This window comes from Aulonocara stuartgranti, assembly GCF_965226115.1.
Source record: "Aulonocara stuartgranti genome assembly, chromosome: 12".
NCBI lineage: Eukaryota > Metazoa > Chordata > Actinopteri > Cichliformes > Cichlidae > Aulonocara > Aulonocara stuartgranti.
The window spans coordinates 20565555-20591925 of record NC_138948.1 but is presented as its reverse complement, the minus strand read 5'-3'; the positions used below and the strand labels follow the sequence as shown (position 1 = coordinate 20591925).

At 42.7% G+C, this 26371-nt stretch overlaps 4 protein-coding genes across 6 annotated transcripts; 2 read left to right on the top strand and 2 right to left on the bottom strand.

Moving 5' to 3' along the window:
- Window positions 1–7: 7 nt before the first annotated feature.
- On the top strand, window positions 8–6840 carry LOC309719689 (neurofilament medium polypeptide-like). 2 transcript variants are annotated; one of them, XM_082555983.1, is made up of 5 exons: window positions 8–93; window positions 2391–3190; window positions 4399–4598; window positions 4716–4840; window positions 4936–6840. In XM_082555983.1, the coding sequence occupies exons 2-5, from the start codon at window positions 2440–2442 to the stop codon at window positions 6212–6214; spliced, it is 2355 nt and encodes a 784-aa protein (XP_082412109.1). In that variant the 5' UTR covers window positions 8–93; window positions 2391–2439; the 3' UTR covers window positions 6215–6840. The 2 variants fall into 2 exon arrangements, with proteins under 2 accessions (XP_082412109.1, XP_082412108.1); XM_082555982.1 differs by having other exon boundaries at window positions 54–93; window positions 2416–3190.
- Window positions 6841–9080: 2240 nt separating this feature from the next.
- thoc5 (THO complex 5) lies at window positions 9081–17264 on the bottom strand. Its single transcript, XM_082553653.1, has 20 exons — window positions 17149–17264; window positions 16841–16945; window positions 15058–15201; window positions 14793–14906; window positions 14505–14602; window positions 14185–14331; window positions 12861–12975; window positions 12597–12729; window positions 12425–12502; window positions 12285–12328; window positions 11735–11834; window positions 10835–10943; window positions 10647–10748; window positions 10472–10568; window positions 10265–10376; window positions 10080–10183; window positions 9897–9984; window positions 9682–9797; window positions 9406–9596; window positions 9081–9317 (listed from the first exon to the last, which is right to left on the bottom strand). Exons 2-20 carry the CDS (start codon window positions 16937–16939, stop codon window positions 9254–9256), a joined length of 2055 nt encoding a protein of 684 aa, XP_082409779.1. The 5' UTR covers window positions 16940–16945; window positions 17149–17264; the 3' UTR covers window positions 9081–9253.
- A 667-nt stretch (window positions 17265–17931) lies between these two features.
- Window positions 17932–23576, bottom strand: tfip11 (tuftelin interacting protein 11). The gene is made up of 15 exons (XM_082553472.1): window positions 23436–23576; window positions 22318–22525; window positions 22066–22225; window positions 21812–21968; window positions 21578–21705; window positions 21314–21475; window positions 20908–21099; window positions 20569–20748; window positions 20197–20331; window positions 20006–20109; window positions 19698–19870; window positions 19298–19537; window positions 18779–18921; window positions 18501–18666; window positions 17932–18410 (listed from the first exon to the last, which is right to left on the bottom strand). Exons 2-15 carry the CDS (start codon window positions 22521–22523, stop codon window positions 18064–18066), a joined length of 2493 nt encoding a protein of 830 aa, XP_082409598.1. The 5' UTR covers window positions 22524–22525; window positions 23436–23576; the 3' UTR covers window positions 17932–18063.
- Window positions 23577–24315: 739 nt separating this feature from the next.
- On the top strand, window positions 24316–26362 carry srrd (SRR1 domain containing). Of its 2 annotated transcripts, none has more exons than XM_082555836.1 (6): window positions 24316–24600; window positions 24692–24732; window positions 24858–25006; window positions 25101–25199; window positions 25424–25575; window positions 25665–26362. In XM_082555836.1, exons 1-6 carry the CDS (start codon window positions 24458–24460, stop codon window positions 25903–25905), a joined length of 825 nt encoding a protein of 274 aa, XP_082411962.1. In that variant the 5' UTR covers window positions 24316–24457; the 3' UTR covers window positions 25906–26362. The 2 variants fall into 2 exon arrangements, with proteins under 2 accessions (XP_082411962.1, XP_082411961.1); XM_082555835.1 differs by having other exon boundaries at window positions 24813–25006.
- Window positions 26363–26371: the final 9 nt, after the last annotated feature.

The following is a 26371-nucleotide window of genomic DNA, read 5'->3' as shown; positions in this document are numbered from 1 at the left end:
GTGCTGTAACGGAGTCAAGTTTAGATGCTTTCTAGAAAGTTCAATCTCTGGGTCTGGCAGAGCCATGATCAAGCTGTGAGCTACTTCTCTATGGTCAGTAAATTTCCACAGTTACAAAGCTATTTTTTATTATCTGCATGACTGCTGTGTAGTTCTGAAAAAAAAAAGCATCAGCCTCAGTTACATGTATAAACATGCATGCACACATACTCAAACACACATAAGTCTAATGTAAGGAAACACTATCTAAACCTTAATTGAATTACAGCTGATTCATCCGTTAGACTTCGGACTACCATTTTTCTGGATGTCATTCCCAAGGTGACTCCCTGTTTTGTCCCCCAGTTCCAGTCACACCCTGTCATCCCTCCTTCAGTGCATCCACTTGTTCCCTGACGACTGTGTTCTTCGTTGTCTGCCTTCCAACACAGCCTTGCAGCTCTTCTGTTCTCTGATAGTCTCAAATCACTGAAATGTCTAAATATACCCCTCTGAAACAAGGGAAACTCCACAGCCTAAACTCAGTGCACCTGCAAATGCAAGATATCATTCCTCTGGGACACGTTTCACTTTTTTCTGACGTTTTCCTCTGCATCGATTCTGCTATTTTCCATCTCTGTATCTGTCTCACTCTGCTGCTGTCTGTCCATCCATCGCTTCAAGGACAAGGCCGCTACATGGCAACATCCTTTGTGCTCTTCTATCAAAAGCCTTTGCAGTGGCAGTCATCAAGCTTTCAGCTATATTGAAAAATGTGACTGATTAATTCACCTATGACAGCACAGGAGAGAGGATTATGTTAATTCTGAGAAGCAAAAGCAGGAGACAGACTGCAGGTGACCTGTTATTTGGAGGTCATATTCCAAGCAATATATCTTAGTTTGGCTGTTACAAGATTTTTGGTTTCAAGTAACAGATACTCGTGCTTTCAGGCCAGACTGTTTTGAGTTACTGCAATAACTGCTGATAAACCTCAGATCTGGCCTGCTGCTTATATTTCATGTGCACTTACATTTTGACATGCGCTACAGAAAGTGCCTTTCACAGCAGAATCCTGTCATCTCTGTTGCATTATCCTCATCTATAAAACATGCAGCCAGTGGATGGAGGGGCTGTGACGCATGTAATTCCTATGCTGGAGAACCCCCACCCCCACCACCCCACCCCAAACGTGTGAGACGTGATGCAAAGCACACAGAGACTTTTGCGTGTTTCATTACAAATGTAGCGCATCTGCTATAGAGCACTTAAGTGTCACACATCTATGGGTGTCACTGAGCTGATGACATTAATGTTACAATAACAAAGAATGGCTGAAAATGAGAAATCGCTGCTGTCTGCTAAATGGTGGATTCTTCCAAATATTTGCTCATATTAAAGGCGAGGCCTACAGTTTCCCTTTAAGGTAGAATAAACTCACTCACCCTGAGTGATCAATAGGTGCTGTATGTGCTCTTCAGAACTGCTCCTCTTCTCAGAGCAGACATCTCTTTAGATCAGCAGAGACAGCTGTTTGGGGTTTCTGTGAATGCTGTATCAGTGTAACTCATGCTGCTGTTTTTGGTTTCTGTGTCATTTGTGTGCATCACACACTCAACCTGCAATCAGATTCTGCACATGTTAAAATTGCTCTCTCAAAAAGAAGCAGAAACTAAGTGATGGGAAGCTGCTTTCTGAAAAGGGGAAAGAAGGAAATACTCTTTGTGTGTGTGCCTGTACTAAAAGAAGGAGTCTGTCAATGGCCCAGCAGTTGAGTTGAGTCCCAGGGGGTATGGCTGTGGATCTGCAAACTCACACTGCAGCAGTGAAGCTACAGAGAGCATCAGCAGAACACAGTGGACACCCACACAATCAGTCACAGATGGAAATGAGCAAATTTGCTAAAATCATTTACAGTTTGTTACATTTTAAAGTGGTATTTATTATTAAGATGAGTTGTCCCTATTAAAGAAACATATTAGAAAGAAGGTCCACCAGGACTTTAGCCACATCTATGCCCACAGTATTCCCATGTGTTTTTAAATATATATTTTTTAAACTGCGTAAAGAAACCCAGAAGCAGGCATTTGTGAATATGATTAAAATTATTTATATTACAATCTTGTTTTGAAACATCGCCTAGATATTTCCAGGTGCAGTTTTGGATGCTTAAAAAACATATCGCATGTTATAGTCCCAATATTTAGGATTGTTCCGTCAGTAAAGTATCCCCTCATCAACACCTCTAATACCTTCAAAATACATACTTATCATCAGGATCCTACACTAACGGGAGCGAGTATCGTCTTGCCATTCCTGCGCAGCCGGTAGTTTTCTGAGGAAAAGGTATCTCTTTAAAAACGAGCGTGTCTTGGTGCTGACTACTGTCTTTTCCCTCCCTCCTATAAAAGCTGATCGCTCTCCCTCCTACTGCAGTCAGTTCTCACCGGCCCAGCCAACATGAGTTTCACGGTAGAGCATCACTTCATGGGCCCGAGCTCGTACCGCAAGGCTCGGCCCGCCTCCGTGTCCTCCAGCGGCTTTCACTCCCAGCGCCGTCGCCTCACCTACAGCCAGCCATCCTCAATCGACAGCTTGGAGACCTTTAACGGCGACATGACTCGGAAGAGCGAGAAAGAGATCCTGCAAGCTCTGAACGACCGGTTTGCCGGCTACATCGACAAGGTGCGCAACCTGGAGATGCACAACCGCAACCTGGAGGCGGAAGCGGCGGCGCTGCGGCAGAACCAAGCCGGGCGCGCCTCGGTCGGGGAGCACTACGAGAGGGAACTGGGTGACCTCAGGGGTCTCCTGCAGCAGCTGACCGGAGAGAAGGCCCGCGCGGCTGTGGAGCACGAGCACTTGGAAGAGGACATCCAGCACCTGCGGGTCAGGCTGGAGGATGAAGCGCGGAACCGGGAAGAGTTGGAGGCTGCCGCTCGCGCTATGAAAAAGTATGTCGAGGAGTGCCGGCTGGTACGCCTGGAGCTAGACAAGAAGCTCCGTGCGCTGGAAGAGGAGGCCGCTTTTCTTAAGAAGAACCACGAGGAAGAAGTGGCGGAGCTCTTGGAGCAGATTCAGAGCGCGCAGGTGAGCTTCGACATGCGGGACACCCTGAAGGCGGATGTCACCACCGCACTGCGCGAGATCCGCTCGCAGCTGGACAGTCACGCATCCAAGACCTCAGTGCACGCCGAGGAGTGGTTCAAAGGTGAGTCCGATCAAAAAAGAGGAGGAAAGTTTATTGAAACGATCAAAAGTCTCCGTGCGTAAAGTCACGTTTGTCCGCTGTCCGTGGTGCTGAAGTGTGCCTCATGGATCCAGATCGGGATTTATTTGAGGCGTCTCCGACTGTTACGTTGGAATGTTGGTTGATAACATTTATTAATCTATCACATCGAAAACTTTAGAGGTTAAATTACAAGTGACGAATTACGCGAAAGAAGCAAGGTAACCAGTTTGGAAATGCGCAAATAAATACATAAAATAATAATAATCACTTAAATAATATCAATAATTTGCCTTTTATCTTAGTTGGTGCCCTTTTCTATGACTGCGCAGTTGCGGCATAGTGACCTTTTAAAAGAATATTTAAAAAAATTAAAGGCCAGCCCTGCAGAGGTGAGGTGGCACACAGCGAAGAGACTACGATTAATTTGCACTCTTGCCGACTAGCAGTGGGTGTTCACTACCTGTTTCTCTTTTTGCTGTGCTGATGGATCTGACCCTGGACTTCCACGAGTAGAAAAGTACCTTTCAAGGTCGCGGCGGGCTGATAATGTTTCATCAGTCGGTCGTGCTTTTTACAGCCATCTTCTCCTGGCTGATGTGATTAATAAAAGCACCTGGACGTAGATCTGATGCATAGAATTACTAGCAAAGCAATAAGTGAGACATGATCTTACAGCCACTGTGAGCAGCACTTAGACACAGCACTGCTGACTTTTATGGTGCTACATAAACACACTGCTGACAACTTTGAAGGCCCAGAAGGGTTTCCTGCGCATTGTAGTTTTGGGTATGTCAAAGGACATATTGGTCTATACCCAATCCCTCTCAGTAGGTGTACATTTTGACCTGGTACAGCTAGTAAAAGGTACAAACAAATTGACCTTCTTTGAGTCCAGCTGACTGCAGCAGTGGTTTATTCATGCTTGGATGCAGGAGGGAGCTGAGTCAGACTATTGACTGGCAGCTGGACAGTGTCAAGGTTACAGAGGATCTTTGTAGTAACTGTCTGTTCTCTAAAGCAGGACTGGTTAAATATTTTCAGTTAAAAAAAAGGCCTACGTCTTTAGACTCAAAATGTTCCCCTTTCTTTTAAAAGTATGCATATGTGTCATATTTCAGGCGATTATCTTAATTAAAAGTGATTTCTAAACATGTCATGTACTTTTTAAAATTCGTTTTTTTCCACAGTGCGCATGGAGCATCTGTCCGAGGCTGCTCGGTCTAACCAGGATGCAATCCGTGGAACCCAGGAAGAGATTGCAGAATACCGCCGCAAGCTCCAGAGCCGCACCATTGAGCTGGAGACTCTTCGAGGAACCAAGGAGTCACTGGAGAGGCAGCGTATAGAGAGTGAAGACAGACACCAAGACGACCTCAACTCACTACAGGCAAGGCATCAGCACAGACATGCAGAAAAAGCAGAAATGCACCAATACTGCAAATCTCTTTTCAGACACTTGATGAATGATATGTGACCAGAGAGGATGTTTACGTTTGTTTTGCAGGAAACCATCAATCAGCTCGACAACGAGTTAAAAACTACAAAATGGGAGATGGCTAGCCAGCTAAAAGATTACCAGGAGCTTCTGAATGTGAAGATGGCTCTGGATATCGAAATTGCTGCTTACAGGTTAGTTGGGATCTAAAAAATGTAACTTTAAATTGGTTTCTTTATGCTAAAAGTGATTAACACTTTCATTCTCTGTGTTCTTGTCTTCCAAACAGGAAACTACTGGAGGGAGAGGAGAATCGCTTTGTGTCAGGTGGAGGCCCATACTCCTACCTGGAAAGCAGAATCTCTGCCCACTTGAAAGTAAAAGGAGAAGAGATCTCTGATACAGTCATTGTAGAGGAACAGACAGATGAAACACAGGTGACGGAGGTGACAGAGGAAGCAGATGAAGATGAGGAGGAAAAGAAAGAAGAAGATGAAGAAGAAGCAGAGGAAGGAGAGGGTGAAGAAACCAAAGAAGAAGAGGGTGAAGAAGAAGGTGAGGAAAAAGGAGATGAGAAGCAGGAAGGAGAGGGAGAGGAAGAAAAAGAGGAGGAAAAGGAAGAAGAGGGAGAGGAAGAGGAGAAAGGAGAGGAAGAAAAGGCAGGTGAAGAAGAAGAAAAGTCCAAATCTCCAGAAAAAGCTGCTTCCCCTCCTTCAAAATCTCCTCAATCTAAATCTCCTACTGTCAAATCACCAGAATCTAAATCGCCACAAAAATCACCAGAAGCCAAATCACCAGCAGCCAAATCCCCTGCAGCCAAGTCTCCTGCAGGAGATGAGTCAAAGTCACCCGTGTCCAAATCCCCACCCAGCAAGTCTCCTGAGTCCAAATCTCCTCCTCCCAAGAGCCCTGAACCAAAGTCTCCAGAGAAGGAGAAGGCCAAACCATTTTCTGCCAAAGACACCCCTAAAAAGGAGGAAAAAGAGGAGAAAAAAGAGAAGCCTCAGCCTGTCAAAGAGGAAAAGAAGGAGAAAGAGCAGCCTGTGAAGGAGGAGAAGAAGCAGGAACCCAAAGAGAAAGAACCAGAGAAGGTGGACAAACCTGAAACAAAGAAAGAAAGCAAAGAAGAGGAAACACCAAAAAAGGAAGAGGCTTCAAAACCTGTAACTCCCAGCAAGCCTGCTGAGGACAAGCCAGCCCCCAAGTCTGAGGCTAAAGAGAGTACTCCCCCTGCCAAGGAGGAGGAGAAGCCCTCTGCTCCTAAATCAGAGAAGGCCGAACCTGAGGCAAAGCCAGCTGCTAAAGCAGAGCCTGAGAAAACAGAGAGCAAGAAGGAGGAGAAGAAGCCAGAGGAGAAGAAACCAGAGGAGAAAAAAACAGAGGAGAAGAAGCCAGAAGAGAAGCCTAAAGCAGAGCCTGAGAAAAAAGATAGCAAGAAAGAGGAGAAGAAGCCAGAGGAGAAAAAGGAGGCTAGTAAAGAGGTGAAGGAAGGAGCAAAGATGGAGAAGGCTGAGAAATCTTCTGGCACTGAGTCAAAGGAAAGCAAGGAGGAGAAACCCAAGAAGTAAGACAAAAATGCTGCGTTTCAGGGCTAGAGGAGGAGATGCCAAAGATCTGTGATGGAGGGAGGTGAGGTGAGGAAAGGGCAAAAAGTGACTGAAGAGAAAGAGAAGCTGGATGTACCCAGCAGTTCAGATGGGCAATAAAATGCCCAAAGCCAAGCAGGTAACAGTATGTAAGCAATAGTGATTTCTGTAGCAAATACCCCCCCGCTCCCTACGTATGGCCATTATATGCCCCTGATGCTTCTGATGTATGACTGTAGTGAATACAGAATGCTCTTAAACTCTTTATCAGAATGTGACAACTGCCCTTAATCAATATCAAGTGCATTTAAACAGGATTCCCGCTGATGGGGGCAGGAGGACCCTGCTGCACCTACGCAAGCCTTCAAGGGTAGAGATGTCAAACCAATGTCTAGCTAAAGATTGTCACAGATATTGAATATGAAAACTTATATTTACAAATGAATAAATAAGGAAGACTTGAATTTTGCTTGTTGTGCACCTTAATGCAGCTTCTCCTTACAGGTGAACTGGAGTGTCTCACTCTTCTAGTCTGCAGTGTTAGGACAATGATGACTGTGCTCTGTATAAACTGCTGAGAATATGCAATATGAAACACAAAAATAAAGAATGAAAAATGAAGCACACAAGGCTTGGCGGCTTTTCTTCATGTATGCAGAAATCTGCAGCTCATTAAAGTGAAGATTAATAAAGTGTCAAGAGAAATTCTACGAGGTGCGATGCCAAAAGGTAAACGCTGCGAGTTATTGCACTGCATTGCGGCTGTGGAGAGGGGGGGCTGTACCCACTCTCCTCATGTCCCACAGACCGCGTTCATGTATAAATCAAGAGCAGTGTCGCCGGCTCGCACAGACTCTCTCTCTCATTTCCAAGGCCTGTCTCATTACAAACAGGAGCAGAGGACACACATTTATCTTAGGATTGTTAATTAAAAATCACCAGAATGATCAAATTGTCCTACAGGCACAGCCATAAAATTAAACAGAGCAGGCTTTTGCTTTGAAACGTATAACTAAGAAATGCAAATCCTCCTCTGTCACTTGTGGTTTGGTAATATTTTGAAATATTAAGATTTCTTTTGTTTGACAGAAATAAAATGTGTGGTTACTTTTAATAGGATTTTCTAATGAGTGCTGATGAAAAAGACATTCATTACCATCCTACTGAAAAGCAGGTAACTGTTAGATTTGTGCCATCACCAAAAGCTTCTCTTTCTTGGTGAAACACTGACATTGGACACACTTTGGCTGACATTGTGAGGCTCTCTCTCCTGGCATGACTGCACCCCCCTGTAATCCAATTTCACTGCATCTAATAGATGGCTGTGTATTAATGAGATCAGCGACTGTGTCATTAAAAAACCAGAGTCGGAAGACGGAGATTGCTTTGACTGCTGTCACTGCCATCTGTTGTTAAACAGAAATTGACTGTTTTATTGATGATTGTGTACTCTGTAAAGTTTATTTTTTTCCAAAACATTTACATCATTGCTAAATGTGACTGCTCTCGGTGCAAACTGAACAAAAGTGAACCAATATAAGATCCATCAATTTTAACTGCTCGTCCTCTTTGGGGTCGCAGAGCCTATCCCAGCTGTCACAAGGCGGGAGAGGTACATCCTGGATAGATTGCCAGTCTCTCACAGGGCGAACAGAGATACACATTCACACCTATGGCCCATTTAGAATCACAAGTTAACCTAACGTGCATGTCTTTGGCCTGTTGGATGAAACTGGAGTACAGGGGGAACATGCACACTCTACACCAGGGGTCCCCAATCCCAGTCCACAAGGGCCGGTGTCCCTGCAGGTTTTAGATCTCACCCTGGTTTAACACACCTGAATCACATGATTAGTTCATTACCAGGCCTCTGGAGAACTTCAAGACATGTTGAGAAGGTAATTATCCATTTAAATCAGCTGTGATGGATCAAGGACACATCTAAAACCTGCAGGGACACCAGCCCTCGTGGACTGGGATTGGGGACCCCTGCTCTACACAGTGGCTGGGTGGTGCATTCATACCCAGTGAGGTCGCAGTGCAAACCAATCCACCATGACACACTGGAAAACACTTCAGTATTCACATTTCATCATGGACGATCACTCACAACTTCGTACTGGTTAGCGGTGACTCTTAACTCCAAATGGGGATAGGCTGGCTCAACAATATGCTTGTAAGATGCTCCCCTAGCTTTGCACAGCCAATAGACACTCATCTGTTGGGCTTTATGTTTGTGCCACTGGTAAGCTTTACAGTATTCTCAATCTATTGAATCATTTTGTACCATTTACCAGTCTCATCTCAACCATTAGCATTTACTGCCCATTTTCCAATAAGTAATGCTTCCTTTCTCTTGCAATTACAGACATTATTTCCATGCATCAGTGCAGCATTGAATTCCTAGATTCGATTACCTGCTGCTGGATCTTTGCTGCAACACACAAGAGCAAAGGAGAGATTCTTCTATAAAGCTAAAGCTAGCTAATCATTAAATGACCGTTTTCCTTGACTTTAGCATCAAGTCAGAAATTGAGGATCAGTATCCTACATGAAAACCTGTTGCTCTTTACTGAAACTATGATGATAAATGAGAAGTCAAAGGCTAACAGCAGACAATAGCCCAAATATTTTATTCAATGCGAGAGATCCTCTGTGGAAATGACTCAGCTATATCCAGCACTGAACCACAATGGCATAATAATCAGCAAGCTCAGACGACACCTATAAATAGAGCAGCACTCAGAGAGGTGAGGGTGGAGAGGAAGGAAAGGGGATAAAACAGAAACATTTTGTGTGCACAACAAAGTCTGTACGCAGCGAAGGAAGACAAAAAAAGACAAACTCATTCCAGAAAATAGGATGTTCTTTTATTTTCAAACTGGTATGAAGTGTTTAAAAAGGATACTTGTGTGTCAAAGAGTCACAAAGGTAATCTTGAGGGAGTTAAGAGTGATAAACTACAGAAGGAGAATTATATACATACGTGCGCACACACACACAATTATGTGCACACAAATTTTAGCGATGACTGAAGAAACCCTGAGGATGGTTATACTTGAACGGCTTCAGACGATTAGGACCCCTGAATTGAACGAGACAAACCGGTGGTCAGAGATAAAATCTTTCACCAAATGTATCAAAAAGTTTCCCACTTCTCTCTCTAACTGTACCTGACAGTGCGTAGGCACATCTTCTCACGGGGGAACTCTCGCGGTCCTTCCACGCTGTCGTCTTGTCCTTCTGTCTCCAAATAAACATCCAGGCAGACGCACAGTCGTGCAAACTGATTGGTCAGGAGCTGGTGCCCAGGACGTGGTCCTTGTAGTTCGTTTTTGAACACGTTAACTTCGCTCTCCATGGCCTTAAAAGTGAAAAAGGGAGTCAAAAAGTGAAAAATGACTTGTATTTATAAACAATCATATTGAGAGGTTTTGAAATGTTCATACTCGGAGGTTGTCGTCGGTGCGTCCGCTGCGCTCTCCCTTCCAGCTCAGAGAGAGGGAGAAGACAGGAGATATCTCTGGGTATCTGGGACTCAGCACCACTGCAGCATTAAGACGAGCTGAAAGGGACACAGATGAGTTTGCGTATAGAATCACATTCAAAGCAAACAAAAAAAACATCAGCAATATTCAGTTATGCTGTCAGCGACAGGATTTACCTGTGCCTCTTTCAACCACTCCCATAAAGTACAGATCAGTCTCCTTTGCCAGCCCAGCTTCAGTCACATGACGTGTATATGGAAATTCCTGCAAAAGAAAGGAAATATCAAAATCAGTCACACTTCTAACTAATGCTTTCTTTACATTTGAGTACAATCGTTTGACAATTTGCTTTCACTTACCAAGTACTCCTGGTAAGTGATTGTGGTCCAACGTGCCAAACGGGAAAGGATCTTGGCAGGAAAAAGGTGCTGACACTCGCTGGAGATGGGGATGATGCTGTGTTCTGATGACGGGAACACAAACAAACTTAACAATCTCTTCATTAGGATGATTCAGTGTGCAAGGTTGTAATCAAATAACATACCTAAAGAGGCAAACTGTCTGTGCAAAGCCAAGCGGGACTGGACTCGTCCCCTCAGCAGCTTCATGGTGTTCTCCATGTGGCTCGCACTCAGTGAACTACCCACGCGCACACCCTAAAAAAAAAAAAAAAAAAAAAAAAAAAATTAGCAAAAGTTAACATTATACAGTTGTAACACATGCTGTATACTTGAGGTTAGCACACACGCACCTCCGAAGCGTCACTAGGAAAATGAAGTCCTCCGAGATTCTGAACCCACATGTAGGGATGGCCCAGCTCCTCCACATAATCGCCAAAGGAAATGATCCTAAAAATAACTTATAGGTTAATTCAGCCAGCTGTAATCCAGTACACACCACATCAACCATGAACATTACTTCCTTACCCGACTTTATCAAACTGGTAGCGATTAGCTGGATTGGGTGTTTCTCGTCCCTGGTCGCTGGTGTAGAGACAGCTGAGGAGAGTGTCTGACTTCAGGAGCTCCCTGGGGGAAAAAAAGTCATTGTTAGGTTTTTTTATAAGGCTGTCATGGTCAGAGAGAGAGCCAAATCCTTACGTTTACACACATACCCTGCGCTGATGGCCGTGTTGAGATCGGTGGAGGTGGACACTTTGGTCTTGACAGTCATAATGTTCAGATTCATCAGGTAGTAGAAGTAAAGATGGAGTACACTGCCATCTGTAGACACAAGGAAGACAACACATGGTGTTACACTAATGGATTGCTATCTTAATCTTATATTCTCTCTACTCAATATTTTCATTAATCCTGCCAGCGATAGCTCCTCTGGGTTTATATTACACTGCAGCGCATTACAGAACAATAACAGGCCTTGGTCATAGCAGCAGCTAATGGCACCTATGGGATACCCACTACACCGATGGTCATCATTCTCGCTGCACTCCCTGCAGTCACGGTGAACTCAGTGACACACTGTCACTCACTCACACCTACACCGCTCACTTTTTGCTTTTACTGCACTGGACCGAATGCTGCAGCTGGCAGCAGTGAGGATAACTGAGGAAAGGAGGGGCTCCAGAAATAAAAGCAGAAGTCAGACAAAGAGCAGTGATGAGAAAAACTGCTTACAAGATGTTGTAGGTGCTGCAGAACTACAAGGCTGCAAGCATCTTTCTCACCTCCATCCCTCGGCCTCCCCCTCACTTCCTCACTCCACCCCCCCTTAGGTAGAGTTACGCCTGCAATGCAGATCTCCCTATAATCTGTCACTGTATTCCATATATCGCCAGCAGAGGGAACACAAGGGTCAAGTGGTGTCATGTCACAGCCACAGTTGCTTTGTTTCACATGCCATCTGATAGGTGTACAGTTGCACAGCACCATATATATATGGTCACGTTACAAGGGTTGGAGCACAAAGGGGCTGCAAATATTTGGGTTGAAGGATGCTGTGTGAATACAGAGAATGATTTTGCCAACAAGGACATGAAGCACAGAGAAAGAGTTACCTTTACACTTCAAGTCTATGCCTAGGGACAGAGGGTGCCTCTTCAGCATCTCTCGTCTTTTATCATCCAGCTGGCCACCTGCAGTTGGCCTTCTTCTCTTCTGTCAAATGGACAATAAAAAGCAATTGAATAAAAAGACAAAAAAAAAGAAAAAAATAATAAATAAAAGACGTAATTCCAGTGACAAAGCATCTCTAAAATCTTAGCCCCCTGCAAGCACATTTAAAAAGAATACCGAAAGGAAGCCTGAAAAGCAAACAGTGCTCCAGATGAGCTCAAATATGGAGATAGAACAAAAGAAATACACACTGTATTTGCAATCAAATACAAACCTAAGATCCGGTTACAGTCACAGAGCCATTCTCGGTAAATATTTCCCAGAACACCCCCACTGCCACTCCGATCAATAGCTGCCACTCAATGCATGACAGCTATGGCTTCAGAGACAGTTCATGTGTCCAGAGCAGTGATTTGTATACTAACTAACAATAGACCTCAGTGTCCTGAGTGTGTGTGTTCGTTCATGAGTAAAGCAGTGCCAGATACTCACAGTTTTCTCTTGCTCCTCCTCTGCATCAGAATCACTCTCATCATCTGAATAAAACCAGAATACACAGTTTTAAGTTTGTTGATGAATCCCAAAATGAGTCGTCTGTGTGTTATACATAGATTAAATGTGTGCCTTTGTACCCTGGGAATCTTCTGGAGGTTTGGACAGGGCTTTGGCCTCATCTACATCACCACTAATTGAGACAATCAGGTTCTTGTCTGCAATAAAATCAAAGCGATCCAAACTTCAATCCTTTAAAGAAAAACTAATATTTTGTCTTGGAAAACATCATTGTCTCTCATTCTTACTCACCACACGCCTGGCCATAAGCATTTGCTTGAACAAACAGGACATAGAGAGGTGGAGGCAGATGGCGGGCAATCTCCGTCTGCTTCTGAGTCTGTTCAAAAGGCATAGACAGGAACTCCTGGACTGGGAGGGAGGCCTGTGAGCATACATAGGAGGCATATGTGGTGTAACTGTTGGCACGGCAGTTAAAAATTCACCTCAACAAGTACAAAACACCGCTGAGCTTTTCTTTAGATTACAAACTATGAATTAACACAGCAATGATACCTGCATGATGGCATTAAGACCTGGCTGCAAGCTTCTCAGATGCTCCTTCTTCACCTCAATGCTCTTCTGAATTGTCTCCTTCGACGCTAGTGATTCCTTGTATTTCTCTGCCAACCTGCATCCAACAATAGACTGTTAACTAGGGATGGGTACCGGTATCCGGTGCCATGATGGCACCGGTTCTGACATAAATGGTAGTAACCAGACCGAAAAGCAGCGCACATTTCGGTGCTTTATTTCGGTGCTTTTTTTCCCTGAGATGTCATACACTTCGAATTCTAGCCAATCATTTTACGTTTCCGAGGATAGTAGGTGGGTCCAGGTACGTACGTTCTTTTATGCAGAGCTACATATTAAAAATGTCCAAGGCGAAGCGGTCAAAAGTCTGGCTGTACTTCACAGCAAAATATGCAAACTCAGCAGCCTGCAACAAGTGCTTTAAGCTGATACTGTGATACTGTCAAAGGAGGTAACACCTCAAATCCGATGAAACACCTGGCGACGCATAGTGTTTTTTTTTAAAAGCCGAGAAATGCGCCGTATTTGATAGCTTGCTGCGAGACCTCACACCGAGCACATCTACTGCGGGTGTGGTGCCTGTTATCGGACCCGGAGTTAGCAACATCCCCCAAAAACACGAAGAGGAGAGTCCTGGCCCCTAGCCCTGCCAGTGCAGCAGAAATGATGACGGATGATGATGCAGCAGCAGCCGTTCTTCTCTGCGTGAGTAGCTTAATGTTGTCCGTGTGTAATTTACGTTGAGTAGGCTAACCACATTATTACATTAATGCATGCAAGGTGAACTAGCAAACACCATCATAGCTACATGCGGCTGTCTTCTTGTTTGATGGCAGATACTCCCTTCACCCTGGCCAAAAAGGCTAAAATGACCAAAGAAAAAGTGGAAAACAGTTAAACATGAGAGGTTTTTGGACAAAGTTTGTGTTTTTTCCATTGTCTAAGCACTGCTTCCAGCCAAGAGTGATACCATATATGCCCCATAGCTGCAGAAAAGGCTAACATTGTTATCTTTTTACAAAAAAACAGCTGAACATGAGAGGTTTTTGGACCAATTTTGTGTTCTCCATTCTTTAAGCACGGTTTGAGCACCGTTTAAGCACCGTTTCAAAAGTACCGGTTTGGCACCGGTATCGGATAAAACCTAAACAATACACATCCCTACTCTTAACAAGTGTTCAGTGTCCCTATTATCCATTAGCAAATTAGTTTTTAAACACAACATGCTGCAAACGCTTTGTGCAGGCACAAATCCTTCACTGCGCCTTGTGGTTTGTTTGTTGTTGTTGTTTTTTTTTTAAAATACCTCTTCCGTTGTTCAAGCTCCCAGTCCAGTCGCGCCAGTGTGAGTTGGTGGGGGTCATTTTTTGTGAGTTGAGGCCTGGAAATTTCCGGCGGTGCCTCCTGGTAAAACTCTTCTTCACTCACCAAGTCAATTTCTTCATGCTTAGACCTGGAATATGGAAACGAGTACTCATTACTACTGTGACACATTTCTGAAAATCTAAGTATAAACTAAAAACAAGGGAACTAATAAGCAACTAACGCTATTCTAATTATTCTCTGTAAGTTCAAGTTAGGAAAACCAATGAGCAATTTTAAATGAAATCTTTTTTTTTTACTAACTTGAACTCCAGACACTTGCTGATCTCCTTCTGAAGATGCATGACTTCATACAGCAGATTTTGCAGCTGAAGGTGCAGCACATCGACTTTCTGTTTTGCCTGAGGAGAGACAGAGAGATTGTTAAAGTTGACTCGCAAACTCTAAGTAAATATTTTTAGATGCATAATACAATACTGAAGTTTAAGGCTTGAGGCAGCACTTTTTTTAGTAAGCGAATGAAAGAGTGATAGTAACCTAAGCTGTTACTTGGTTTTACTTGAGAGTGCTTGAGACTTGCGTGGGAGTTACCTCGTGTGTCTGGTCTCTGCCTTTCTTTAGACGCATATGAGCAAGTCGATTGAGCTTTTTCAGATTCATGAAGTGGATGCAGCTCTGCATACGTTTCTTCTCAACCTCTGCACACTGAGGAGACATACAACCAGTTGCCCTTCATTATTATTGACACAAATGTTATGGTGCTTTAGATATACTTATACTACAAACTCTATGTGTAAGGTGTCTGCTGTACATGAATCGTTTGCCATTAAATCAGCATATAATGACACATTCTTACCCCGTCCTTAGCTCCGTTGGCCTTAAGCTCTTGGATCTCACTCATGAGATTAGCCAGACTCTGACATGTTTCTTTGTATTGGATGTAGTCCTGCTGAGGGTCCCTGCCATCAAGCTCCACCTCCTCATGATACACACGCACATCCTGGCCAAAAAAAGTATATAAATTAGTAAGTAAATATATGACATAAATGTATATTAAGTACAAGGTTCACACGGGGGTGGGGGCTGATAACACTAATCAGAAGAGGATGGATGTATAACTATAAGATATTAGTCATGGTTAAACTTGATATCATTTATTTAACTGCTCTGAGAGGTCTAAGTGTGACTAAGTTAAATATGACTTAAAGGTGATATATTTTGCATTTCATACTTTGGTCTATAATATGTTGTGAGATGAGCTGCAGTATAAAGGATGGATATAAAACACCTTTTTAAAACTGCTAATCATTCAAAGGTATTTCAGTATAGATCCAGAACAAAGACAACATTATAAATTGCTGAAAGCTGTTGAGTGAACTCTAAATTTCTAAGGATAAAATGTAGGATCCACATTATAAAACACACAGGCAGAATATACCCCTTCAGCTGGAACTGACCTCCTGGATCATTTTAACTGCAGTTTAAAAACTCTCTGTTTCCATTAAGGTTGAGGCAAAAACACATCATGGAGCACAACCAGTCTACAAAGGTATGTGAGGAGGAGATGCTAGCAGCTGGTGAGGTGCGGCCCAAAGATAAACGAGTGACTCAAACAAACAATGCTACCTACACTTGTTAGTTGTGTTCTGTTTAACAGTAAGAGCAAACTGTGGAAGAAAATTACTAATTCGGGTACATGCTGGTAAAAGGAGCTTTTAGCAAGTGATTAAAAAGTTTGAACACCCCATGTAGAAAATATTTTTCAATTTCACTTTTATTATGCAACAACACTGTGCAGCTCCTGAAGAGTTACAAGGTTAAGATACTTTTGTTACTGTTAGACTAAAGTGTGAAGCAGGTATGTTATACTTTTACATAAAATTTCTAGGGAAAACACAGGGGTGTCAAACTCATTTTACATGGTGGGCAACATAAAGCCCACTTTGATCTTATGTGGGCCGAATCAGTGAAACTCCCCATTATATCAGTGTAAAGAAGTTTAAGATTACAGTAGCTCTTCACCCAGATGCTCCAGTTTTGTGTTGTTAACAAGTTAAGAATTATAAATGGCTTGAAGTGTACAATCAGGCCTGTGAGACTCCTTTAGACACTCAGACATATCATTGATATGTCAGCCAGATGCTGCTCATTTTACGTTTTCGCTCGTTTCTTCACATTTTCCCAACATGCTTCCATGTAAATCCAGCGTCCCCATCTCTCTGTTGGTCTGCACCACTACACTAAGTAGTGTAAATACTTCAAAAGTATATGAGCTTTTCTTCCTCCTGTACTGAAAGAGTATTAAATCAGAATTTTGCGACAAAAGTGGAAACAACCTCATTAAAGTTAGAAGTTGGAAATCGTGGGTTTGGGGGAAAATGACCCAGGTTTATTATAAACAAGAGTCTCGCTGTTTGATTCAACAGTCTCTATGCTTTCCATTTGAAAATCTAATTCAGATAGAAGATGTATTTGTGTAAAAGGACCACTTTAACTGTATCAACTTTAAAGGGCAGACACTGCTTAGCACATTAGGGTCTAAATACTTTAATTTAAAAATGTCTGTGCATTACTGCCCAAAGCCACTTTGATAATGACACAGGAGATCGAGGAGTCGTGTATCTTCTCCTCAACTTTACCTGTTGGTCCGCATCTGCTCGACCCCGCTTCATCTCCGGGGTTCCTCCTTCGTTGCGGAGAACCTTGGACTTTCGTTTTTTCAGGGCGTCCGACGACATGAGTAGCTGGATAACAATGGAAAATATGACCTTAAAAGCCGTGAATACCTTTCTGTTAGCAAGCTGGCTAATGTTAGCACTGTGCTACGGTAGTTCATTGGATAGCAATCGTTAGTTTTGCGGCTCATTAAACCACATTAAACATGTTAGATGTTAAATAAACCACAGGCTATGTTCAACTATATATGTATATATAAATATTCACATACCTTCTTGGTGCAAAACCGTTAATCACGAACAAATGAACTAACTCGCAGCTCACACCGCAAAGCGCTCACTTCCAACGGAAGCCCTGATGTGCCAAAACACCTCAAACAGGAGGAAGCAGCAGCAACTGCCACCTTCCTGTTATCGTTTGTATCGCATTGTTAATGTTCACAAATAGGGTTTCAATCTGTTGAATAATGCTTAAAGCTACTCTAAAAACGTAACCTTAAAACTGCAAGTTAAGGGTTTGCTAACAATCATATCATGGACGAATATGCTGCAAGTTTGTTTGGTCTTATGCACATAAATAAAAGCTAAAGCTATTTTTGTGCAAGTCTTATTTTTCAAGTCATTCCTTTTTTCTATTAAAACGATTAAATGTTGAAAACTATGATCAGCTCAGCTGCTTTTCAGTCCGTTAAGGTTCAGCAGGGATTTCTTTTAGGAGACACTTTTCTTGTGAGACTTGTAGGTCTTTTGCCTCTCGTAAAGCCAATTAACCTGTGGGTATAAATGGTCACCTCCACAAAGACCAATACGCTGTCACAGACAAAAAGAAAAATGAACAACACCAAAAATGTACTCCAATTACTTAACTGTTGATGTTACAATAGAAACATTGAAGATAAGTACTGTTTTTGTATGTGTATCAAGAGAACATTATAAACACTGTGACCGTTAACCAGCTTTTGTATAAAAATGTGCAATATGTGAAAACATATGTGCTTTTCACTGTACAAGTACAGTATTTAAAATTCATTTTTGAGCAATAAAGAGAGTCAGCATGCATTCAAAAGTTATTTATTCACAATTCTGACCTCTTAGAGAAAGAGACATATGCTAGAGAAGTTACTTAAAAACAAAAGATATTTCCTGTTTTCCTTATAGTTGTCAGACCTAAATATGTCAGTCCACGCTCATTTTGCCATATCGATCAGACTCTGCAGAGATGTGGGTACCCAAGTCTTCTCTCCTTGCACAAACACCACCCCTCGATCTATGTAGATAACAATACGCCCAAATGTGTACAGCTGTTTTCCCTCATGTCGTTTAGCCACTAAGGGCATGAAAACGATGTTGTTCTCCTCTGCCTTGGCCTGGATGAGATCCTTAAAGTTAGTCGGCACACCGGCGCTGATCCCTCTGTGGGCCACGCTCTCGGCGTCCCTGCGCTCCTGCATGGCTTCATACTGGAAGTCCTTGCGTCTCTCTGTCTGTGTGAGATATGCAATGTTCTCCCTCGCTCCAGGTTGCATATAACCGCCTGAAATGACACGAAAAAAAGAAAGTTATACTTTGAGTAATACTCATTTTTGTGTGTTTATTATACATCTTCAGACTGTGGAGTACGAACCTATGCCTGAGGAGACCGCACGGTTCATGATGTCCAAAGCCTCATTGAATTTCTCTTTAATGAGGGGCTGGGCCAACAAGACGTCACTAAACATGCTTTTCCAGCCGAGGTACCACTTTGTGATTTCCTCATAGTTGGGACTGTTGCTCAGCCATGAACACAGGACCTATAATCCACAAAAAGCAAAAAAAAAAAAAAACCCAAAAGGTATAAAATCCAAAAAGCAATTATATGAAACACCAAAATGCTCAGTTCTGAGTACATTTTAATTCACTGACCTGTAACCATTTCGTGAAAAAGTTTTTGTCAAGCAGTGACACGAGGCTAGAGGGGGACAGCATGCCCTCCCAGTCCAAGACCCAGTGAAATGGCTCCATCTGCTGCTGGTGAGGGTTGATAACCAGCTCTTCCAGACACAAAGCTGCAGAGAGAAAGATCAGCAGTTGCATGAAGAGATATCAGTGGGGCTACTTGAGAATGGAAACGTGGAGGGGTTCATTTTCATTCATGTCTTTGGCACACTGGTGCAGTTTCCTGTCGATTTATAGCTTCTGTTCAGTTGTTTATCGTATTTACCAGGTCTAAACTGAGTGTATATGTTATAAATCCCCATCTTTTGAATGTCACAATTAAAACATCCACTCTAGTCAAATAAATAGGTAACTGTACTTCTGACTTCTTACACCTGTGCCTAAACCTAATTAATGAGGCAAGGCTTGACTTTAATAAGAGGTTGGCTCATCTCCTTCGATTTTCCTCCCAGCACACACATGACGTCATCACAGATGAAGACATACCTAGTTTAGGGATGATGTTTTTCACCATGAAGGCCTCCCATGCACCTGGTGTGAATACATCTTTCCACGGCTGTAGGATGAGGCGAGCTGAGGCGTCGCTGGGATGCCAGCGCTGCAAGGCGTTGGACAGTTTGCTCCTAATTGGCGGATAAAGAGGCTCTAGACGTGACTGGAGCAGAGGCAGCCAAGGGTGGATCCAGGAGTGGATAGGCACCGTGTCAGTTAAAGGGTTCCAGTTATCTACCTGTTAAACAGGGAACAAAGAGAGAGGTTTACATGTGACAAAACTGCCTTTGATACTGATGGAGGCATAAGGTCAGTATAGCATATAGTAAACAGTTTTTCACTCATAAATAATGGGAGCAAATCAAAAATATTTCTCTTTATCAGCGTGTGTGACTTGCCTCTCGCTGTAATCTGGGTAAGATCAGCTGCTCCAACAGGTGATCCAGTATCCACAGGGGCAAAAGAGGAGCCCACACTTCTACACAGTCCACCATCGGCCCGACCATACGAGGCTGCCAGCCTGACACGCAAGTCCGCATCACTGGGATCCACACTTCCCATAAGAGTCTGAAACACAAAGACCACACGCATTTTACAGACACATGTAGTTAAAAAAAAAAGGGCTAGATCACATATAACCAACATTTATTCACATAAATACACAAAGCACAACCTAATATATGTTTGTGTGTTCAAATTTACCTGTGATAAGGATCCATATTTGAATCTGGGCCACTGGAGTGCATATCCCGAGATTCAAGGATTGCTCTCCACTGACCAATATCTTCCAGACAGTAAGAGCTGTCCTGAAATAATAATTAAAATGTGGTAGAGAATTATTAACATGTAAAAAGGATGCAGTTATCTTAAAAGATATACTCGCAAAAATGTACCTTCAGGGGGTCCCAGAAATGAAGTTTTTCTTTAAGTAACGGATGAACAACAGCTACAGCAAGGTCTGCTAAACCCATCATCTTGTATTCTTCATAATAATCTGTTTGCAAGGTCTCAAAGATGCGAGCACACTCCTGAACAAAGAGAAGAACCAAAAATTACTAAAATGATTACATGAAAACTGAGCAAGCACTCAGTTTCCATCCTGTTCTCACTTTGTCTCTGTTTCACAATTTTTGCACATGTTTTTATGTTGTTTTATTCTCCGGTTTTTAAATGATTTTCTGACAGAAGACTGCTTTGAAACTTTACACCTAATACAAAATTCTAAAAAGGTGTAGGTGCTCAGTCCATTCTCTTTTTATATGCACCTGCAGAGTAGGACCCTCCCCTGGTGGTGTCTCCCCAGATGGAAAACGCTCCACTAATGCCAGCACAGCTTCCATTCTCTGGATGGCATCTTGCTCCGTATCCAGTCTGTTCTGCAAGGCTCTTGACTCGTGGCTCAGAGAAACAACAACATCTTTTTCATGCTGCAGACGTCTGGCAGACTATACCGGGGTTATATGAAAAAAGAAAGAGATTAAAAAAAATAAATAGTAAAAATCTGCTAAATTATAAAGGAAGCCCCAGTTTGCTGATCTAATAAGGAGGCATTATCTTAGTTATAGCCAAATATATTTGGAAAAACAATTTTGGTATCCTCATACCTGTAATATGTCCTGTTCTGTAAGGTCTATCAACAGCTGAAGGTTATGTTCAAGCTCAGGGAGCGCAAAGCATGATCCCTTCTGATCCCGAGTAGACATGCTTGGTGGACCTTCATCAGGAACACTGTGCTTGTTGGATATCTGACTGTAACTGTAGTACACCTTCTGCTCTCTTCCAGTCATGTCTATCACCTAGGCACCAGGGGCAGGTATGGGGTAAAAAAGGTTAAAAACAAACAATAATAGCAGAGCGCATGTGCTTATATAGATACACCAAACAACTTCACCCATAGAGTCTAATACTGACTACAATTAACTTTAGCTGCTAAAGTTTGTTGTAAAAATACAGCCAAGCCACAGTGCCCTTATAACACACCTCTGAGAAAGGACAAAAAAGCACTAATACCTTGACCTGTGCCAGCTCCCCAGCAGATGCCGCTGTAGCCCGCCCCGCCACTTTGCCTTTAGCTCTGAGCTCATCTGCAGTTCTGTAGGAGTACTTCGGTTTCTTCTTTCCTGCCGACCCTGCAGGATCCTTACGCCACTGGCCCAGCTCCTTCTGGAACTCCTACATCAGCACGAATTTAGATTAATGTAAAAAAATGACTCTACAATTCAACATCTGCTTACACATAGAAAAAGGAAAAGCACATTTATGTGCACACTGTACCTTTTCCTCCTCTTCATCAGAGTCCACCACAGGAAAATCTTGGAGAGACTGCTGGGTTCGCTCATTTCCATAGGCTCCGACTGCCCCCTTTCCCTTACGAACCTTTGCTTCAATAGGGTTTACAATACCTGCAGCAAATGAGAGTGTGGAAAAACAAAGTAGATCAGCTCTGAAATACACACAATACTCTTAAATACTTCATTAATGTGGCCTTCTCAGCCTTTCCCACCCTACCTTGAGCATTCTTTCCCAGGCCTTTTCCTGGTTGGTAGCCCATTTTCTGCAGTAGTTTCTGCCCAATTCCCCTAGTGTGTTTCTCCCAGCTGCCAATGCCATGTCCAGACTGTATGCCACCTGCAAACCTCTGTGACTGATTCCCACGGAAATTACCCTAACAAAACAATTCAGCATATAATTGTTCCTATAAACTTCTTTGAGATATTTATCTGCAATGTACACACAAACAAATCACACATAACCAAATTTACCATTTGGAGTTTTTTGGGTGCACGAGAAGGTGGAGGAGCTGCAGGACCATCATCATCAGAGTCATCAGACCCTCCTTCCCCTTTCAGCTGTTTCTCCTCTGCTGCCGTCTTTCGCAGACCAGCACTCACAAAGTTCACTGGGACAGTGTAGTCTTTAGATCTAGCAATGAAAACACAGACAGCAAACTCAATCTCCTACTAATGGCAGACTTTAAAGCTGTGGGCAGCAGCAAAAACAAACCCACGCCTCACCTCTTGCCACCAAAGCTGGGCCTCTCATCTTCGTCTGAATCCCTGTCAGCCCAGATGCCGTAAGTGGCCTGTTCCTTGGTCTGCCTGTGTCTGTGGCGGTCTGGGTTGAACTCGTTGGCCAGGTCCCAGTCTGTCACCTCAAAGCTCTCAACCTCAACACCCTCCTCCTCCTCATCTCTCCGCCCATATAGGTGTGACATGGACATCTCTGGAGATCATAATGAACAAAATCACAATTTAAAGAAATGTAAAAACTCCGCATAAGTAATTTCAAATAAATTTGCTCTACTTGTGCAAAGGTTTAGGTAAAGCCCTTGGACATGGGATCAGAATAATAAAATACATCCCTCTCCATAGCAACGGATCAAACTCAGTCTACTGTTTAAAGCAATGAGTTGTAGCTCAGAGCACAGGGAAAAACAAAATCAAACACATTATAATAAAACATAACATTTTTCTTATTCCAGCTGTTCTCTTTAGAGGTCGCCACAGCAGATCCTCTAACACTGTCCCTAACATCCTCCTCTAGCACAGCAACATGTCCTCCTTCACTTCCTCTATGAATCTCTTCTGTGGTCTTCCTCTTTTCCTCCTGCCTAGCAGCTCAATATCTTGGATTCCATATCAAACCACTCTCCGTCCTCGTCGTTACTTTTACACCCATTTCTCTCTCATCCTCTCACATGTCCTCTGTTCTCCAGAGCATACCTCCAGCAGTCCAGGCTCTTTCACCTGCTCCCTACTCTAACTACAGACCGCAACGTTATCTGAGAACATCCTACCCGACCTCATCTGTCAGCCTGTCCACACTTTGAGGCTCTATTGCTGCAGATTCCAGATCAGCAACAGTGTCGCAAAAATTAGATCAGTATAAATGTAAAGTAAATTTTTATTTTATAGAGAAGCGTCTTAAACATACACATCACTATCTCAAATATTTGGTTTGCTAGTTGACACTAACGACACCGAACAAATTCATCTCTGTGGAGAAAACGTAATGTAAGCTAACGATAACTAGCTATAGCTAAGGTTAGTTACCCTCTACAGCATGAATGTCTTGCTATACGTAATAATCTCGAGTGTTGAGAGCAGTGCAAACACCATGTTCTATAACGCACCTGAACAGTTATATAAAGGTCGGCGTGGAGATCAATTGGACATGCTTTCTTTCAAAAACGATGAGAAGAAATCCACACTAACGCTCCTTCGTTTAGTGCACGAAAACACAAGTACTTCCGGTATAATGGTGTTACACCAAATTCTGTACCCCTCTAAAATATTTCGTTGGTTCTTAGTAATGACTGTTGGCGTAGAAAGGGCAAAGATGCGTTTATTTCATTGACTTTGCGAAGTAATGTTCGTTTCAGTTGTAAATAATAATAATAATAATAATAATAATAATAATAATAACACGGTATATAAAACTCAGTTTTGTTTTTTCCCCAGGTTAATAGAAATTCATATTACATCATACTATTAGTTTAAAAAAAGCTTAATATGTTAAATATATTAAATGCATTTCAAAATGTATTTATTTGTTTATTTAGTTAGAAAAAAATGTGCCTACCCACTTTCAGAATTTTATTTTATTTCGTAGTAATTTGAGGCAATGTTTGAACATGAATACCTAAAAATTATTAAAGATAAAAGTCGCAGTGACTTCACTATAAAAGTGAATCATGATCTGTAATTTGGGACACACTGGTTAAATAAAGTATTAAATAAGTACATACAAAAATACATAAAACCACACTGCAAAGTCCTATATGAGAATGAATTAATAAACAAAATTAGCTAAAAACAACGGGGCAATTTCTAGTTTGCTTTACAATAATATACATAATTATATATAGTAATAGTATATTTAAAAATAAAAATAAATATCGCAGTTTCTTTAAATCAACCGAGCTGTGCATTATTTCTATTGTGATTTAATGACCGTACACCACCACCAGGTGGATGTTATTTGATGGACTACAAATTTGGCGTAACGCCGGAAGAGGAAACGCGTGTTACACCCTAAATATTCCCATATGTTAGTCACTTGTCTACTGAAGGGAAAAAATGCGTTTTGTCCTTTGATAATTGGACGATTTTTAAAAAAATGATATGCAGGGATATTGGTGCTAAGTTAGCATAAATGTCGGACACCGGAGGGGAGTGGCAGGTGGCTCGGCGACGAAAAGGTGCGTCGAGGAGCTCAAAGTCTCTTCAGGTGTCTGCAGCATGCGGCCAGGAGTCGCTGGACGTCGGGAAAACCGTTAAACGCATCAGAGATACCATGTATGAAATTCAAGAATAGCTCAGCAGCAACACGTCGGACGTCTCATCTTCACCACAGTCCCATAACTCTGCCTTTATTTTACCTCTGCAGGTCTGAACTAAGATGCGAAGAGTTTTGGCACGATTGGAAGGGTAGGTTTTGCTTTGAAAGTTGGGGTTACCACCAAGCATCTGGCTTGCAGCTGTGTGTGTTATTGCGTTTCTGCCTTTAGAGCAGCTCTTGGTGGCGGCATCAGCATCTCTTTCCAAATCTCCAGCGGACAAGGACGCTGAGGACCAGCCGGAGCGGATCCCCAGGACATGCCAGCAGCTGGAGTGTGTGTGTTATGGCCTCGGTCCGTTTGCCTCCTGTGTCTCAGCCCGCTACCAGCTTGCCATGTTGCTTCTTCTACTGGAAGCAGGACAGGTCAGGGGAGGCTTCATCATCAGTTAGATGACAAACACTCACACTAGACCCTGCTTGTTATACATATTCTGTCTCTCCCTGTTAATGTCTTCAGATTCCTCTAAAGGACTGCTCAGTCTATGATCCAGTCTTCTCTTCTGGAGAGAGAGATGTTTTGAGAGACCTGGGTCTGACTGTACTCTCAGAAAATGAGGTCAGTTGTTGCTCCCTCGTGTCCTGGTAATTAAGTGAAACACTGTTAATAGGCATATACTAAAGAGAACTGTGTCATATAGTACATAAAACTTTACAGTTCTTCCAAATGTCAACTATATTATTATTTATTATCCATTTTATATTGAAAATGGGGACTACAAAATTGTTTAGGGGAGTAGACTGTGCAAACAGTGTGTGATCCTCTGTGTCTGTATTGCTCAGGAGGGGAAACGTTTGGTAGAAAAACCCACATTTTTTTACCTGATGCATTGTGGGAAAGCCCTCTACAACAACCTTCTGTGGAAGAACTGGAGTGCACGGGGTCTCCCTCTGATGATAATCATCGGAAACAGCTTCAGTGGGATGAGGGATAGGTTTGTACGAGACGACACGTAGACGATGGAGTAAACGTTTAAGCAAGAGCAGTGGAGATGAAGTTGACATCTGTCTGTTTCCCCAACAGAACGATCGAGAAAGAGTTTACGCGAGACTACAGCTACATCAGTAAGGCTGTGGATTTTAGTGTGGAGAGAAAGCTTGCATGCCCATCTCATCTGATAGACGTCTTCAATGACACAGCAGTCATCACATTTCCTTCCAACAGCCTTAATGGACTCCCACAGTCTACCTGGGCAGAGTCACCTGAACCACAGTACCCACACAGCCCTGATTTGGAGATTATACTGAAGGAAACTCAGAGCTGAGGCAGGAGATGGATATAGGACATTTGTTATTGACTGTTGTCATTCATATGACAAGTTGTTTTTTTTAATGGACCTGTTGTACTTTTACTTAATTATATATGGTGACAATGATGGGTTTTCATATTAAACATCAACCAAGTTTCAGAGTTTTCCAGTGAGCTAGAACCTCAGGCATCAGACTGCCCTAAACTAAGACCATCAGAGAACCTTAATTTGGTCAGTTCCAGATGTATGGGACAGAAGCCCCACCCACTTACTGTTCAAACCCTCTGTTTGTCAGCAGAAGCCAATCAAAAGAAAGCTGGCATAAAATGGAGAGCTAAAACAGCTTCTTTACAAACAGTGACAAATTGAGGGGCTGGGCATGAAGGCCCACTATAAAACAAGGATTATTTTGAGCTGTGGACCATGCAATCTATTCAAGAAGAGCACAAGAATTAAAAATTGTTGGAACAAATCCTGCTCA